This window comes from Drosophila takahashii, chromosome X (genome assembly GCF_030179915.1).
Source record: "Drosophila takahashii strain IR98-3 E-12201 chromosome X, DtakHiC1v2, whole genome shotgun sequence".
In the NCBI taxonomy this organism is placed as follows: domain Eukaryota; kingdom Metazoa; phylum Arthropoda; class Insecta; order Diptera; family Drosophilidae; genus Drosophila; species Drosophila takahashii.
In genome coordinates, this window is record NC_091683.1 from 2,966,338 (window position 1) to 2,985,928 (window position 19,591).

At 39.8% G+C, this 19,591-nt stretch overlaps 1 protein-coding gene across 1 annotated transcript in view; it reads right to left on the minus strand.

The window, feature by feature from the left end:
• Window positions 1-4,567: 4,567 nt before the first annotated feature.
• Window positions 4,568-19,591, minus strand: part of dpr8 (defective proboscis extension response 8) — a 132,102-nt gene continuing 117,078 nt past the window's right edge. The window contains exons 7-9 of the mRNA XM_017139798.3: window positions 11,692-11,819; window positions 10,569-10,737; window positions 4,568-5,001 (exon numbers count right to left, since the gene is read on the minus strand). Of these exons, the coding sequence (XP_016995287.1) occupies window positions 4,664-5,001; window positions 10,569-10,737; window positions 11,692-11,819 (635 nt within the window). The 3' untranslated portion in view covers window positions 4,568-4,663. The remainder of the gene's footprint in view (window positions 5,002-10,568; window positions 10,738-11,691; window positions 11,820-19,591) is intronic.

Consider the following 19,591-nt stretch of genomic DNA (forward strand, 5'->3'; position numbering starts at 1 on the left):
TTATCAAAAATGCGAAAATTGGGTCCAAAATTATTTTTTTTAAATCACACGAAAAGTGTACTAATATTAATTATTAGGTTGTTAGCTGCTCAAAACAGTACGCCTTTTTGGTTTGGGAGCATTTTTGTACAAGTTACAGCAAAAAATCGATTAAAAAAACTGTCAAATTTGCACAAAAAATCAAAATCCTGATTTTCCCCGATTAATGCCCAATTAAGTTTTTGGCGGACCCTTTCAATGGAGTCCCCTGCAGTCCGGACTGGACTTGCATTGGGCAATGGGACAGGGAAAGGGACATTTGCCCAGTTGCTGGCACAATCAGATGGCTTTCAGTCGGCGCAGAATGCAATCAAAATGAGCTGCACAAAGCCGGAGCCGCATTATCCGATGCCTCTGACATTGTTTGTCCTGGCCGAATGTCCTTTCGCTCCCTTCGCCTTTCGCTTTTCGGGGACGGACGTTAAGGCCCTTAATGAAAACTGTCAGACAATGACGACGATTTCAATCGCTCCGCCAGCCCAACAGGCCAGCAATCATTGATCTGGGATATTATTATTAATATTCCATATAGGAAGAGTCTCCGCCTCTGTCTCATTATAAAAACATTTAATAAAATTGCGATTAAATTCGCAAATAAAAGTGCGCGGAGCGCCGGAGAGAAGGAGGAATAACGCTCAACTAATTAAGTTAATATTCCGAGACAAAGGGGGAGTCGTAATTTATGGCCATTTGCATTTACATCGATTTCTGGAGGGGATGGCTGGAATAAAGGATGGGATGCGAACGTCGTCCATGATTCAAAAGTGTCATGCATTATGCAAATTAATTTAACTACAAAAAACAAGGCAATATGCAAAAGTCCTGCAAAAATGTAAAATAAAATAAATGAAATGAAATAAGGGAAAACCAACCCCACAGCGGGCAAAGACAAATAAAAGAGAAGGCAAAAAACTGCAGTGCAATCATAGCTGACAGTTCGAAATTAAATCAAATAAAACATTCAATGCGACCACAGACAGAGACAGATAGAAAGGCGGAGAAAGAGGAAGAGCTATTGGGCAATCGAAGCCGTCTAGTAAATTAAATATTAATTACAATAAATCAAAATGGAGTGGACAATCGGATTTTAACGAGAGCAACTTTAAGTTGCAAGCAGAGCTTTTTCATTTTAAAATCATCTGTAACAGAAAAACTGGCAAGCTCGTTAAATAATAGCAGAAAATGAATTTCTATACTATGGAGACAATTTGTAAAGTGATCGTTTTATTGTTCTGTTGTAGGGAAATGGGGGTTTGTGACTATTCTTGGGTAGCTAAAAAATACGGGTTTAAAACTATTCATTAAAAACATCTCTAAACAAGATAAAAAACTATTGACGATCATGTTTAAATTTTCATACAACACATTGTTATAAGAAGTCACTTTTGAAAGTTATTTAGCAACAAGAATTTAACCAGTTTTTATATTAATCATAAATATATTCACACATTTACTTACCCGATCCACAAGTTATGCCAGCCATATATTTGCACCTTCTCCTTCGCCATTTCGTGCCGCGCGCTAATCGATTTGGTAGCAATTTTAACACCTGGGCCAGACTGCCATAACTTAATTGCCTAGTTGACATCATTTTATGCATGCACACACACAGGCAAACACGGGAGCCATGTACTTTTAATTGCACATCATCAACAGCTGGATGGAAAAAAGCGGCGTATGCATAAATTATACCCCTAACGTATATTTTTCATTTAATATTTTTTCCACACCAGTTTCTCCTCTAATTCTGGGTGAATTCGTTTGGATGTGTCAACAAATTTGTGAGCTATCAAATTAAAGGCTGGCGAATGCGGATGGCGGATGGCGAATGGAATTCCGATTCGCAATTGCAGGGGAAATGGCCACAAAACGGTCACAAAGTGTTCACATCTGGGTGACAGGACGACCATTGTTCCAGCTCCGAATTGAAAATGCAGCGTTTGTGATTTCTTTTTTTTTTTACACTTTTATTGAATTCATATTTGGTTTTTGTGATCGAATCTCTCGTTTTTCGGCTCAAATTGCATGGTTCTTCTGGCTGTCTGACTGTGTGTGTGTGTGTCTTTGTTAGTGTATGAATGTATGTGTGTGGACTGGTGACCTAGCGGTAACCTTCGTTAATCTGTTCTCAGCCCATGCAATTGAATCCTTTACTTTGCTCCACTCGAAATCGATGGTAGGATCCCATTCGCTTAGCCTTCTCGTAATTATAGTTATTATGAATTGTAATATTTGAAAGTGTCCCGACTTTCAATTGGAACAACACACACATATTTTCCATTGAATTCGGCATTTTTCTTATTTAACCACATTAAAATTGTTTGCTTTTGACGCCATTGTTTATGCTTAAAATTGTATTTAACATATTTACTTTAAAATTGTTTTTGCTCTTCACGCGCATTTTCTGTTTACTTTTTCCTTTAATTAACTCTACCACAAAAACAAAAAAAAAACAGAAACGGAAAAATTCAGAAAAAAAGACTCACAAAGAAAAGAAAACAAGTGATGAAAAAAGAGCTTCATAAAATGAATATACACATATCGAACGAACGTAATAATGGGGTCAACACATTTTTAATTATCGCTTATCATTTACATATTTATATCGGTTTCATTCAATTACAATATACCATATATTCATAGGTTTAGCATCTGCAACATGGACTTTATTTCACCTTATTTTATACATAGAAATTGTTCTCGTTTCTGTTTTTTCCTTTTTATTTAATTATTTTTATTTATTTTTTTTGCTATGCGCCTTTTCTGTATTTAAGTTCTGGTTTCGGGTTTTGATATTGAATTACATTCAATTTGCTTATAAACATTTAAACACTCCTTTTAAGTTCTGCTTAGACTAGTGCATGCGGATAGATGGAGAGGAAAATCAAAGATACTGACAGATACATTTACAAATACATTAACTTGAGATGCGGTTGCATTTGCGGCTCCCTGCAAAGGGAAAATCTTCTGGTTTGGGGATGGGTTGGGGGTGATTCTGATTTCTGATATTGGTTGGCCTTTGAAAGGAGCTCTGCAACATTCAACACACTTTTATCGAAAAGATTTGACTTCCATGATTTCTCTGAATGTTTTGGTCTTTAGTTTAGGGTTTTCCATATATATATATATTATTTTTTGTTTTCATCACATTCATAAAATATATCCTTTGGGTTTCGTTTTCTGTTCCTTCGTCAGTTACATTTATGCATACTAAGTGGTACCATCTCGTATTCATATTCATATCCATTAATTACGCTTAGTACGGAGAGTATTCTGAATATTATCTTTCTTTTTTTTTCATTTGGAGCGAAAACGAATGAGATTTCTAGGGGCTGGGACTTGGGATGGTAGGGTTAGACCCTTTCTCTGGGGTGGGATCGCGGATTTGCTTCTGCTTCTTTATTTCGAGTGTGTGTTTCTCTATCTTTCCACTAGCTTGGCTTAAGGTTACCGTTCTTATGTGTCTGTGTTTTCTTGCTTAGAGAGAGAGAGAGAGAGAGAAATAGAGAGAGAGAGACAGATAGATAGATAGAGAGAGACACTTAAATACTCGACTTGAATTACTGGATAGTTCTTTAGTTTAGTTCTCTATGTCAATATCTGCTCTCAATGGCATCTTCATTTTCATTTTCACTTCGTTTCATTTTCGTTTTCCGTTTGTCAAACATACAACAATAATGAATATCATCGCTTAGGCCCTAAACACATCAAAATGTATACCTATATATAGGTGGAGATTATTCTGTTCTGATCTTCTGATATACGGGAGTAGGCAAAAAAAAACAAAAAAAAAATCCATAGACTAATTATGCTGATTTGTTTTATGTTCTTATATATGTACACCTTTAATCGAACAATCAATCTTCCATCCATTTTAGCTACCTTCCCTCCTTCCCTTACATTTTACTATAGTCTTGAACTTATGCTAGTTATCAAAAAAAAATTCTTTATCATACTTAGATTCTTGCCGCAAATCGCAAGGGGTTTCCCATCAGAAACTTCTTCTTCTCTTCTCCGCTATTTATTTATAATATGTTTAGACACCTATAGCTTATCCTTGTACTAGAGAATGTGTGTTTCAACGTGTCGTTCTGAGTGTGTGTGTGTGTGTAAAAGTTTTAGCCCACCGAGGAAAAAGAAAGAAGTTGACTAGATGAATTCACATGGACATTAGACATTTCCTTCGATAGGAAGGGAAATCCCATGTGAGTTGCTTTATTTACAAGGTGTTTCTGTGTTTTTCCGTCTGTTAGTGTTAGTTCTTCTTATCTGCCACCAAAAACATCTCTCCTACTTACCTTCGAATATCTCCTTCAATCTCTGAATTTTCTCTGTGATCCGTTGGCCACATTTTTACTATCTTTGGTTAGTTTTAGAAAAATCTGATAAATATATATGTGTGTTCCTTTAGTCTGGCTACTTAATTTAGTGATAACAGGATAAGCTCCAGTGGTGGAGAAGGGGGGAAGGGGAGGGGAGCAGGACCAAACCGGAAACGGAAAACCGAAAGCCAGGGAACCTAGGGACAGAGGGGCAAGAGGACTTAGGGGCTGCGAGCCTAAAATGCGATTCCTGTTGGCAATTCGACAGCGTTTCCGTTTCCGGTTCCCGATCCTCCGAAAAGCTATGTCCCGGGCACCGCGCTCCTCCCGAAGCTCTCGAAGCTCTCGAATCTGCGGCACAGATCTGTGGATCCCTCCCTTTTAATATCCTCCCCTCGAAGCTGATGATCCTGTTGGCTTTGTCCTCTCGATGGGCTGCTGGTCGGTGGATGGTGGGGGGGCGTGTCCGCGGAGGGGACGAGGGCGACGGCGGTCACGAGGGCGGAGCAGCAGGCCACCAGCTGCAGCAGCATCAGCGTGCCGCAGGTGAGAAGGACCAGGGGCAGCAGCACCGGCGGCTGGGACGCCGTCGAGTTGTTGTTGTTGTTGTTGCCCGTGTGCATGGCCGCCGGATGCTCGCCTGCGAAACGAAACAGGAAACGGAAATGGGAAATGAAAAGCGATTAGTGATCTGTGGGCAGCGCAAGAAGCTAGACGGAAAGCAGCGATTGGCATTCACATTCAGATAGGTCCTTTTAATTTAAAAATTCCCCAAAACCTTCTTTCAACTTTTTCACTAGCATTAAAACTTTCCCAAACCATTCGCATTCCTGCTTACCATTTTAATATAATTTATAAAATTTTATTGGAATTTGGTAAGACATTTAACTTGTTGTGTTCATAAGAAAAATGTTTTTTGTTTAGCAGAAAGAAACGTTTTTTTAGATAAACTTTTTACATAAATAATCGTCATATTTTTTAAATAATTGTATTTAAGCCTACACCAAAGTAACTTTTAAAATAAAAAAAAAGATTGTATAATAATTTATTTAGTAACTAAAAAACGTAATTAAGTTTTTGCTCGTGGAAAATAAAACAGAAACGTTAACAGCTTTCCGTTTCATTCGCAACTAATGGTTAAACTTATGCACTTTTAAATATGTTTAACTAAATTCAGTAAATTTTCCCACACCACACCACCGATTGATTTACGTCTCTGAGGAGCCAAGTGAGCAGTGCATAAATTTCTTCGAAAATGTTATTCAGATAGTGGGAAAACAATCAACAGCCTGGATGCTGGATGCTGGAAATCGCCACAGACCAATAAAAGCGGGCACAAGAAGTTAATTTGGAAGTGGACTTGGGACTTGGACTGCACTCCACTTCCACTGGAGGCAGATCCACTAAACTACATTGATTCGCGACGAGATGAAAAGGGGGAGGATGGGAGGCTGGGAGGAGCAGGGGACTCGGCCTGCAGCTGTATCTGCATCTCCATTGGCCCCCCTGCAAAATCCAGAAGCTTTATTGCCTATTAACTTAATTGCCGGCAATAAAAACGCCAAGGAGACTGGCTAAAAAAGGCAGAAAAAAAGAGGCAAGCGAACGGCAACAAAAAACAAGAGCAGCATTCAAAAACTGCCCAACTACTTGGCGTAGTGGGTGGTTTTGCGTTTGGATTGCAGGGGGTGTATGAGCGGGAGGGTGGGGGCCTAAAGGAGGCCCAGATGGCAGATAGGGAGCCATAAATTCTGGCATGAAATGCGCGAGAGTCTGTCTGCCGTACAGCTTCCATAGCTTCTGTAGCTTCTGCAGCTTCTGCAGCTTCAATTATCATGCATCGTTCGTCCTTTACGAGTTCGTTGATGCCCATCATGAGCTGTTACTTAAGAGTCCGTCTGCGTTTGTGTCTGTTTCTGGTTCTGTTTCTGTGTTTCCCCGTCTCAATGTGCGTGTGACTGGGCCGCACTGTGGTGCTAATACTTGTACTAATACTAATACACCTAGTGAAAGCACTTTCTCCGCCAGCTGAATGCTGATTATCTATGGTAATAAAACCAGGAAGTTGGGAGTAAGAAATAATAGAGGAAAAACCATTGATCATGGTACTATGCGTAATTTAAAAATGGAAATTTTGAGGGAAAAAATTACAATCTATTTAAAAATGAATTCTTTAATTTTCAGAAAATCTTTTAACAGATAAACAAATTTTTGTTAAAACCATGTACACTATGTATTTTTGTAGAGTGATCATCACCAAAAGCCACTAGAGATATGAAATAATTAATAAGCCTGCCTAAACGTATGCAACAATATATTCCCATTCAGAATATGCCGTGATTAAGTGCAGAAAGTACACTTTGCATTTTTAATTGCATACTTTTAGACAGTTTTGAAAATGATCTCAAACATCTAGTGACTCCCTTTAATTTTATTCATTAAATTAAATTCCTGGACTTCAGATTCAACCACTGTTCCCATTTCATCTGTGAGCACCACGTGCTTGGAGCATTGCAAAAGTTTGCCGTGCCGAATGCTAAACGACAACGCCAATAACTCGGCGCAGAGCGGATCGTCCAACGTCTCTAATTACTGGGAGTCGAGGAAGGGAACCATTCCCATTTCCATTCCCATTCCCCCAGTTAATACGGTTTGACATAATTAAGCGTCCTGCGTCCTTTGTCCTTCATCCTTCGTTCCTGCAGATGACAATGAATTGTCGCCGATTCGCCATTCGCCACTTATGACAGCCTCAGTCCTCAGTCCCCAGTTTTTGGCATCAGACGACTTCTCCTTTGAGTGCGTTAAAAAGCAAGCACTCGCAGATAAAAGCGCCATAGAAAGTACACTTAATTGGATTGGGGGCCGGATTTTGTGTGGTCCAGTGGTCCATGTTTGCTAGACTTTGACTCGGACTCGGACTTGGTCTTTTACTCGACCACGCAGCTGAGGCAGCAGTTCAATTAATGAAAATGACTTTGATGTGCTGCCACCGCAAAGAGTCGACTTCTGTGTGTGGCTAGGTGTAATGATCGCCTTAAATGGCCAGAGGTTCAGACGTTCAGAGCTTCAGAGGTCCAGGGAACAGGACAACCAGCTCGGCAAAACAAATGGCTGTAAGCGGCTTTGTTTCAGCTTTGAAGCTGCACGAAATTATCAATAATGCAACAAGCGAGGCAAATACACTAGGGAGAAAATATCACTTGCTAATACTAGCTATTAGTAGTAATAATCAGTTAACTTATATTTGTTTGGAAGCATTTTTTGTTAGAAAGTAATGTTTTAACCAGAATAAAGGCAAAATGTTACTAGCAAATACTATACTTTACTAAATACTATAATAAATATGACAGTGATTATTTGTATTTATATTTATTTTTATTATTTAGTATTTATTATTTAATATTTATTATTTAATATTTAAATATATTTATATATTTTTTTTCAAGTGCATTGCAGCAGAATGCGAGCAACGACTGTGAACTAGAGGTTAACTCTGATTTCGGGAATCCAAAAACGAACGAATGAATTCGAGATGACAGACGAGACAATGAAATGGAAGCACGCTTCTGTAACCGTAGAATATTAAAATAAATGCTGAATGCATTTGTCCGATTTCTACTGTTGTTTGGGGGTGAAAATAGGGTCAGAACATCGGTTTAATAAGAAAATGATTTAAGTACATTCCTGAATCCACAAATGAAACAAATTGATTTTAGTTAGCACCACTAATTTGGAAACACTAGGGTAACTAGGGTAATGATATCAATGAAATATTTGTATACAAGTGTCTTAAAATTAGTGTCAAAAATAATTGAAATTTTACAAAAATTTACAAAATATTTTCTTAAATGGTTCTGACATTTTTCGCAGCACCAAAAGTACATAAACTTCAAAGGAATATCTTGGTTTAACTTTACGAAAACAACTTTGGGCAACGAAAGTAAGCTTAAATCGAATCCTTGCCTGAAATGGGATTCAGTCCGACGAAATAAGAAACCAAAACTTGCTCGACTTCGTGTTCTTGATTTCTTTACTCATTTGCCGAAGAAGATGCCGCTGAAAGCTCATTTTCATTTACCGACTTAGGTATGCTTGGCCGCTCAAAGAGTTCGACTCTGCCGGAAAAGGAAATAATCCCCCCTTCGAAAACCAGTGGCGTAACCGGAAGGAAGGGGGTGATCGCTCTATTCGCGGGCACTCGAACGCCTTTGTGCCAATTTCAATTTGGCTGTTCACTCGCAGAAGTTTTGGTATATTACATTATAAATATTACGTATACGTATTATAAATAAAAATATTTTAGTAATTAAAATATAGGAATTTAATAAAACTAAGCCCCATTTAAAATTGGTGCTGTAATTTAATTGGAGCTTCTGATTTTTATATCCAGAAAATATCTATATAATTAAAAATACAGCAATTTATTAGCAATAAAATTCAAAAATTCTTTAAAATATTAAATATTAAAATGTGTAAATTCTAATTATATTATATTTATTTTTTATTCATTAAACTACTTGAGGGAAGCAAGAGGGGGGCTATCTCCGCAACCCCTGCCCGATTCCAATTCCAAATTGGCTGCCTGGCATCAATACCCTGCCCTGCGGCGCTTTTGCCCGCAACGTTGAGCGCAAACAACTTGTGTTAATTACTTAAGTTTCAGCAGTTGTTCCACTTAACAAGTTGCTGCTTCTTCTTGGCCTTAGTCTTAGCCGCTTCCTCATATTGTTGTTATTTTAGTCTAATTCCAGGGCGTTTTTCGTATTTGTATTTGTTGTATTTGTTGTAGCGTGCCTTACACGCTTACACGCCAAAGTCATTTGCGCTCAAGTTGTTCAACTTTTTGCTTTGTAAGCGCTTTTTTCCGGCCTCAGCGGAAGCGGCGAACGGTGGGCGGTGGGCTGTGGACCGAAAAAAGGGGGAGTGGCCGGGAAATTCCTACGGCAAAAAGAGAGAGGCGTCTGCGGCATAAACGAGTCAAAACTTGCGCAAATGTTGATGCTCAAAGTTTTTCCCAACTAATTTTCTTTGACTTTACTTTACTTTACCATGTGTGGGGGAATGTATGAGTCTGTTTGTGTGTGTGTGCGAAAATATTGAGATATTGGCAACAAATTGAGGAGATCTAAGTAGAAGAGCCAATTGAACATTTATGGAAATATTCCTGAAAATCCTCCATATAAGTTTTAATAATAATTACACAGAGAAAATCTTCTCATCTGTGTTGAAAATGTTCTTAGATTTATCAACACTTATTTTTCTGAGTTCAGTAAATCCAAAGTTTCTTTAAATCTACAAACGACATTTCTCATTTTTTCTAATTATTTTGTTGCAAAAAGGTTTAAAGGACAACTTACTTTCCCAGTTCGTTAGGAAGCTTATTTTGTAGTGACATGCCAAAGCAAACGATTTTTTGAATAGTTTTAACATAGCTCTATGCACAGTTTTTCAACCCCAACCTCCGCTTCTCGATGATAGTGCACGAAACTAAAAAGCAGATTGCTCATACGCAAAGTTGCCGGCTAATTGTTGCTGAGCACCATCACCCCCAGCTATGTATCCTCCCTCCCCCTCCCCAAAATCCATCTCTACATCTCTGCGAGCTTTTTGGAAAAAGTTGTCGTCAATCACTGGACGCGCTCGTCTGTCAAATAAAGCCAAACAAGCTTAGTTGACTTTTGGGCGCCGCACATTTGTCTTGCTGCGCCGGGCCATTCGCAAAGTGACCCCCGACTAGCCCCCTCTGGCCCCTCTTTGGGCCAACTAACCCCTGCACTGAGAAGAATAATTGTGCAGTCGAATAAATTAAAAATCCAGAAGAATCTAGAACAATCATTCTTGAACTCTTGACTGTATTTGTTTTGTTTTAAGTTAACTAAATTATGGCAAATAATTATTAGTAGAATATTTTGCATAAAATATAGAATATACTTAATGTCATTTAATGTCTTTTTATTATTTTATTATATTTCTGTTATAATATTTATTAAATTAAGTAAATAGCTAGTAGAATATTTTTAAATAAAATATAAATAAAAGACAGAATATGTTTTATATTTTTGCATATTAACTATGCCACTTTTCCCGCCTTCTTTTCTGCCCCTTTCCCTAGTTACCCCCCTCATATTTCTCCCAGTGCACCCACAGCAAGGACAACACTCATATTTAGGCAAGGCAAAGCGTTTTGCATACCGGGCTACTCACCATCGACGATATGCACGCGCACTGTGCTCGGATTGGCGTTGGAGGGGGTGCATGTGTAGAGGCCCGAGTCCTGGGTGATGGCCTTCTGCACGAGGAGCCGGCTGGTGGTCAGCACACCTTTCTCGGTGACTAATGATATGCCGCCGCGAGGAGAATCGAAATTTATGATCTGAAATAAATAACGCGGGGGGTAAGGCAAACAGCTTAAGTGCCAGGACACAAATTTTTTGGTTTTTTCTGTTTTCTGTTTTTTTTTGTAGCGAGATTGCTACATTTCCAGTTGTTGCGGCAATAGTATTTGTGTTTTTCGTGCTTCTGCTCCTTTTCGGGATGCTGGGTTGCTGGGCTGCTGGGCCCCTGGCTTGCTCCTCATGTTAGTTAAATTTTTATTAATGACATCGTGTTAGTCAAGCCAGGGTGCGCTTTAGCTGCAAAGCTTCGTTATGCCAGGGAATTTCATATTCTTACTTCGCCAGCAACTCCCGAAAAGCAGAACAAAGCTTAAAAAATAGAAACGGGCAACGGAATTACCTTGACATTTGCACAAAAAAATAAGAGGAACAAATAAAGACTGGGGATTCACATTGGGAACTAGAGCTTGAAAAAATATCGACATTTCGATATTTTAGATACTTTTCAAACATCACTGTTTATGGGAAGTATTCTGTTTAACTTTGACTTGCTACAGCTAATTAGAAAATTAAATAGAAAATAATCGAAATATTAACCCCATATTTATTTTAGTCATCGGTTAACTGCTGACATTTTTCGGACCAACGATAAGAAATTACAGAAAATTCCCAGGGGTCTCTGGGTAGTATATCGTTTAGCAGTTTGTAGTTTTAAGAGCCCCTGCTCTCCAGTTCTCCAGCCAGAACTAGAACTAATAATCGTAAAGATCCGAGAAGTCAGCCGCAGGCAGGACCCTTGTCAAACGTAATTATTGATGCGACTTCGGGGCTCTATTTCGCCTGGATTACGTAGGTGTACTTGGGGATGGCCATGGGTATAAGTAAGAGAATATATATAATGTCTAATGCAGGCACGTGGCTCATGTCAAGTGGTCTCGTTGCGGGCTTTTGTGATTTTTTAAGGGGGATTTTATTTGGGGGGGTGGACTTACCTCGCGGTTGTGCGACCAAGTGACGGTCGGCGGCGGTTCCGGTGCGAATTTCACAATGCAAGTCAGATTGATGGTGGATCCCCGGTTGATGTGCAGCTCGGGGCCGCCGATGATGTCGGTGACGGGCTCTGCAAGAGGGAAAAAGAGATAGAAGGGGTTAAATCATCAGTTCATAAGCCATAAGCGCACACACAAAATGGCGCATAAAACATTTCGAAAGCTCATTTCGTTTAAGCCAGAGACACAATAAAAGTAAAAAGTACCCGAAGGCAAGGGGCCAAGGACATTCGAAGTCGTCCTGAGCCTGTTTAAGAAAAGTTTATCTACCGTTGCGTTAAATTGTTTTCTTTCCTGCTGCGTAACCAGAGCGTATGTAACCTCTAACCCTCGAAAATCGGCGTGTGTATATGTGTGCATTTGACATCTACACATTTGTTTACTTTCTTATTCATCGTAAAACAATTTCTGACTTTCGAGCAGGAGAACAAGGGGCTAAAGAAGGCAAAAAGTGAGCTGGAATAAATGCAAAGTGACATCGAAAAAAAAGACAAGCAGAGAAGAGGAGACGAGAAGACAAGAACAACAGAAATCTCAAATTCAAATGCTGGCCAAAGTAAACAGCAAATTGTGTCATTAGTTCAAGGACATTGATTGAAATCTCGGTTGGCCGTAACTAAAATTGGAAATTTTTAGCCCGCCCCCCTCAGACACTTTTGTCAAGACCGCCGTACAGTAAGCGAAATTACATTTAAGTTTTCAAACAAAAATAGAATAGAAGACTTGGGAAGTGAAAAAGGCCATAACTTAAACTTGAATTGAAAAAAAGAATATCAATTGGGTTTTGTTTATCTGTAATCTATTAATTTGTTGTTTATATAGACCTAAATGTTTATTTAATGTTATTTAAATTTAATAAATTTGAGTATGTAACTGCAATTTTAATTTTTTGTTCATTGTTCATTGTTCCTTTGTTCATTGTTTATTTTCATTAAAACATTTGTAATATTTTTAGATTAAAAGATACTTTAATCGCTTGCACCATTGTAATTCTAATTTAGTTATCTCTAATATTCTTTTCATTTTCATTTAAAGCTCTTGTAGGTTGTTTTCTTCAGTGTATGAAGGAGCTCTTTTTCTTCCCTCTCTCTCTTGTTCAATGCTAATAAATTGGGATTTCTTTACTTCCTCTGCTTCTCCATCTCCATCTCTATTTCCATCTCCACCGCCATCTTCATTCTCTTCTTTCATCTCTTCCCCCTTTGCCACCATTTTGGGAAGCAGCAAAATGGCTGCTTTAGCGCTTCCGCTTCTTGAACAACTTTCAGTGTGTCAGTATGTGCGTGTCAGTGTATCAGTGTGTGTGTCTGAAAGTGCAGTTACTGTAGTTCGCCTAACGGTAATGTGCTCTCTTGGCAGAAAACGCCGCTAAAGGTTAGTGAAAGTTATGTACTGCCAAATGGCTGAAGAGCGAAGAAAGTGGGCGGTTTGGAAATGGTTTTCCTTTATATGTACATATATTCCCTTTTTTGTTTTTCCCTGGGTTATGCCCCATTTTCCCATGCAACGTAACCCAGCGTATCTCTCAATCTCCATTTGAAGTTCTTTATGCTGCGCAGCTATCTCTCCGCGGTGATTTCCCCCCGTTGCCCATTTGCCACAGATTTGATCTCCGCTTACTCGGTCAACCTGATGTGCATTGCTGCCGACTAAACCGGGTTTCCCGCTCAGAAAACTTTCCCAGCATCTCCTGGGATTTCACATGAAGGCAAAGGATTTTAGGCAAATGCCTCGCGAGTGCCATAAGCGAAAAGTTGGTAAAAAGGGAAACATTTTACGCTGTTATAGTTATAAACTGCAGAATATATTCTAAAAATATCAAATAAATCCCTAAAAATACCTGTTAGCTTTTCAATCGTTTACACTAATTGCTCTGAAAGTTTTCTTAGAATACCAAAAAATATTAAAGCCCCAACACTCGAGGCCCCAAGATACTTTTGCTTGCATTCGAAAGTGTCACCTCAGTCTGCAAACTTTTATACTCCTGAAATATTCAGTCGGTCGAACAATTGTTTTCACTACGTGTTTGTTGGCCCCTGCATAAATTCCCTGCTTTTCTGCATGCCCTTATTTATTTTCCTTGCCTTGCCTGTCGGCCGACAGCTTTTATGGCAATTTAAACTTTGCCGTTCGCAACACATTAAACTTATTGATCCAAAACTCGCTTCGGTTCGGTTTGGTTCGAGCACAGAGCCTTTAAAAACAATGCCAAAAAGGACAAAAGGCAGGGGGTTGCGTAGGAAATTGCGGGTCATTCGGCACATGTGGGCGTTATGTGTGTGGGCGTCGGGGGCGTGGCTGCGGGGCCCGTGGGCGTGGCATGTGTATGTGTATGTGCGGCGAGTTAATATTAAACAAATATTACGCATACGACACGAGGGAGCAGCTGGAAATCATCAAACGCTTTCGCATTGTGTGTTTGCGTGGGTGTAGCGCCAAGAAGTATGCAGCAGGTTTATTATTTATGCCATTCATGCGGTAGAACATTCAAATAACCCGCCATATCGCCATATCCAACCCTCCCTTCCACTTTCCACCCACATTCCGTCAGTCCCGGGAGGAATTTATGACCTTTTTACTTTTAATTTGGACAAGATAGAAGATTGGGGACGATATCCGAAAGGGGAATTCCATGCGAGACGACGGCGCTCGGTCATGCGCTCCTTGGAGCATTCCGAACGGATTATCTTTGCCGATTTTTAGTTATCCTTCTTATCCCTTTCCCTCCGTGCGGAGCACATAGCCCTCCCTGCTCACCGCCACTCACTGACTCAATTACCAGCCGAATCGGACTCTTAGAACTATACACCTGCGGTTAGCAGAGGAGTGCCTAAGATCGATTTCAAAGAAATAATAAAATTATGTTTTATAAATGCACCAATAAATAAATCAGTATTTTGACCAAAACGAAGGAAATAATAGGCGAAATATGGAATGTCATACCTTTTTGAACTCGTGTTTTAATTCTGAATCGATTTGCGTTCAAATCTGGACATTTTAATTTTTGGCCGTTTTTTGCAAAAAATCATGATGTAACCCCTTATAAAAATTGCGAAAATTTCAGAAAATTTTTATTTTTCCAAAAGTGATAGGGATCGTTAGTTTAGATTGTTAGCTGTTCAAAACAGTGAGTCTTTCTTATTTGAGACCATTTTTGGCCAAGTTATAGCAAAAAACAGTGAGATAAATTCCTATTTTTACTAAAAATCCATGTATTAGACCCTGCCATTCTTTCGCTGCTACCATTTTGACCACGACTGTCCTTACCTTGGCCGGTTCCAAGTTACGAGTGCGTGACCAAACTGCAAACGGCAACGGGAGAGACACTGGGACACTCGGAAGGGGCTGGGCAGCAACTCCAGCTCATTAATCAACGTAATTTGGAGTCTTTGGGAGTGTAAACGGCGCTTATGAATGATTCATGGCCCCTTTTGGTATCTCTTACCCCATTCCCGATTCCCCATTTCCCATTTCCAACCATCGGAAATTCGGAGAGTCGCCTGCTCTTATCGAATTAGTTGCTGCATTTGCGCCTTGCACTTTGATTAATCGCCATGTCAACATTTGAGCCTAATTTGCAACTTTTATGCCGGGGCTTTCGAATGTGATTTATGGCCCAAGGGCACACACTTAGACACACACACATACTCACACACACAACCCCAAAATGAAAAGGGGGGAAACAGTGTGTTTCTGTTTCTGCGTGTGTTGTTGCTGCCTGTCACTTAAAGGCATGTAAATCAAATAATAAATTTCAATAAAAAGACAAATAAAACCTATCAAACGTGCATGTGCCCAAAAATGATGCTCGAAAGGTCGTTTTATTTTTCGGTTGTTTACAAGCCGATTTTTAATGCCTGGCGAAAAAAACATTCGATATATCTCATATGTGTGTGTGTGGACTGGAATGTCTAGAGAAGCGAACCTCTTTAAGGAACATAAACTTTTTTATTTCAATAATATAATGGGCATTTTGGCAAATCACTCAATCTAGGGCGGATTATAAAGTATATTTGCAAATGCGTAAAAGATTTTGAGGGTTTTTGATCATTAAATTGAATTTATTCCACCAGCAGCATTTATTAAAATTTGTTTTGAGAATCCAATGGATAAATCCTATTTCTTAAAATTGTTTTAAAAATATTCCCTGAGGGTTTCCCTATTTACTTAAGCCCTGTAATTAAGTACAACCAAGGACACAAACTATAAACTGAAAAAACAGCTTGGTAATCTCTAATCTGAACCATAAAAATGTCACCATTTCGGTGTGGATTTTTATATACCTTTTCCCAGCTGCCATAAAGGTTAACGTAATGCTGCCTATAACAACACACAAGCACCCACTTAGAGGAACTTTGGGAACTGAAACTGAAGCCGAAACTGTGAGATGGCAAAGGCAAAGGCTTACACGCTCATAAACCTTTATGCCTTTTCAATTGAATTGTCCCGAAGTTCGGGACCTTCATTTTTCCGGCTGTGGGTAATAAAATTTGTTGCCGTTGTCGCCATTGTTCTACGAGGCGCGATTTTATGATACCGTCGACATATTTCAACTTGCCAACCAGAAAAAAGACTGCTGAGCTCGACCAAGCGATGCCCATTTAGGAGTTTCTGTTTGGAAAGCAATTTATTTGTGGCGCAGATATGATGATGTGTTCTAGGTGTCTTAATCTGTAGATTATTTACTTACTTACAGCGACACAAGAAGGAATCGACGTGTGCCCAATGAAAGATAGGCGTGTGACTAACTCTCTTTATTAGAAGAAACTTATAACTGAAGTCAGACCCACTCCTTTGGTCGAATAGCTGAGGGCTTTAAGGCGCGGCGACTCTAGAGTTTGGGCCAAATTGAAATGGTAAATGGTAAATTGGTCCCTCGGTAGAGCGCAACAAGCTCTTTGGCGTTGAACAATGGGGCAAAGCGGCAAAACGACAAAACGACAACGGGGACAATGAGATGGCTGCCACAGTCGGTGGCACGTACACGGTTCGCCGGTTCAATAGTTGATTGGGCGATGGCTTATGAACTTGCCCCGACACACATGCATATATAAATGCGAATGGCGAATGGCAAATGGCGAATTGCGTATTGCGAAATCGACTTTTGTCCGTTGATTGACTCCGGCTGTCCGAACAATCGGGACAAAAGGCAGGACTGGCAATGGCAAACAGCTTGCAGTTGACAGGATGCAAAGCCAGAATCTATCAGCCGTGCATTATAAATTCAATATGGGTAAGCACCGCACACGCATGTATATTATATGGAATGCTCGAATAACTGATGGATTCGATTCGATTCGATTCAGGGCGATTCAGTTCGATTCCGTTCGGTTCGGTTCGAATCGATTTGGTGCACATTTGATAATCATTAAGAGCTGTCGGCGCTCGGAATTGCAATGTGATTATGGCCCTGGGGCAAGTGTTGGCCAATTTAAGCCATCCATTTGTGAAATCTCCAATAAAGGCGACCAAAAGTAGGCAACAGTATGTGCTGCCCTTTTAGGCAGTTTAATAGGGGATTTTAAAACGTTAGTTTAATTTTTAATGATTTGTGATTTCAAAACGAAAAGAAAACATATTTAACATGGCCCAGCAGATCCCTCTTTTCAAATAACTGAATTACATTTCCCACACGTATTTCTCGCTCCCCTCCGCATCGCATATAGTTTTCTATTTGGCGAGGCGACTTCTGGTGTCCCCATAAACCTTCTGGCTTTCGGGTTTGTCCAGGAAATTGACTTGAATTATTTGGCATTCGGCATATCGCATGTCGCACCCCACAGGCCAATAACTTAGCCGGCGATTGCCCCATTTCATGGCGGCTGTCGTCACTGACAAATGCTAAAAACTCACTCAACCCCCCTTTCCCCTCCACTCGCCGCGTTTTGGCATTCGTCACCAAGCTTTCGTCACGAAGCCACAGACAGACGGACGCACTTTATTTGCTGGCATTTGGCATAACAAGAAGGACGAGTGCCATCGTTTACCCCTGTACAAAAGCTGTACTCGGAGCTGCACTGGAAAAAAACAACCATTAAATGTGGATTTCTTTTAAATATAAAAATAATAAAATTAATATTTTAAATATATTTTCTACTCATATAATCATAATTATATTTTCATTTAAAAACTTTTTTTAACATATATTTATTTATTATATTTTTGTTTAAACATTTGACCCTTCAAGGGGTTATTACTTGTGTTTAAGGAGACCACAAGTATTATTTTGCGAGTGCAGGATACTCCATTTCTATTTCAGGGTGTGATCCTGAGCCAAATCGAGAATGAGAGCCTGAGCCTGTTCGGTTCCCTGGCAAACAACCACAAATGTGTTTGTGCGTGACTGCGGGCAGGGCCACGCCCCAGTTTGCAGCCCCCATCCGTATCCATATCCCCATATATACACACATATATATATATATATAGAAATATTCACCCCACTCGAAACCCCGAAGGCAAAGTGTTGAAAGTGGAATTATGTGTGTTTGTGTTGACATTATAATAATGGTTTGGTTTATGTTTATAGTCTGCTTCATGCAACCGTACACATGTTCGTCCCTTCGTCCTTGCCATTCGTATTCCTATTCCTATTCCTATTGCGATTCTGATTCGGATTCTGATTCCGACTCCCATCGTCCAACGCCCAACGCCCTTGCAACTTTTGCTTGTGTGCTTTGATTACTATTCAAATATTGTGACAGTGTGAAAAATAAACAAATTTGCATTATTTATTTTCATATTTGTTTGCTTTTGGGCCTGACAGTGACTCCGAGAGTGAGTCCTGCCCCGAAATAAGCTCCATTTCCCCACTTCCCCATTCTTCCATGGCCCCAAAGCGCCAAAAGCAACTTTTCCTTCAAAGTTTGCTCGTAATTTTTCCAACAATTAATAAAACAAATTATGCATTGAAAAGAGGCAGCGAGGGACGTTTTTATTTAAATGTGATATCTACAAAGAGCCTAATTTATGAGGGGACAGCTGAAAGGACGACGCGCTAATTGATTCTTATTTTTTAAATTTCAGGAACTAGGAGAAAATATACTGTAAAGGTACCGAAAAGTGGCAGTGATTTCAGTGACCCGAAATATATAGTTGCATACTTTTAGACACCTATTCGTATATAATTTTTATAAATTTTACAGAAATCTTAACAAATTTGTTTATGAATGAGATGTTTAGTTGGTTATGTCAGATCTCCCTTCAGATTCCCTCGCTTTTCCCCATTTTCCCCAGCAAAAGTAACCACAGCTGCGGTCATGACAAAGTAAATCTAAAATACGCAAAATATTGTGTGTCGTGTCATTAGTTTGCGGCGCCTCCAAAGAAGGCAAGACCGTTTTCTTGGCATCGCCTTGTTTTTTGCCGCATAAGTTGTGATTTATGAGCCGAGGCAGCAGCAGCAGTAGACGAGCAAAACAGCAGCACCTTTGGCCAGTATCTAGTATCCTACATCCCTACATCCCATCCAGTATACCCATCCTCCATCTCAGATCATCACGCGTTGGGCTTTGGGTGGCGGCGGCCTGTGAAAAGCCATAAAGTGCAAATGGTGCCCAGGGGAATCATCAAACAGCAAAAAGCTGCCATAAAACGACACAAACATGTGCGCAGCACCAACACCGCGCGGCAGAGTGGAAATGGGATGGGGATGGGGATGTTATGGGGATGGGATATCATGGGTAAGGTGGCTGAAACTGAAACTGAAACGGAGACCCGGAAATAGATACCCCATCAAGTGGTCAGCATTCGTGTGTGTCTGTGTGTTTGTGCTCTCGCTGCCAGATTGGATATCAGTGTAAACATCAAAGTAGTTGGCAAATCACTCACACGTAGCCAACTAAAA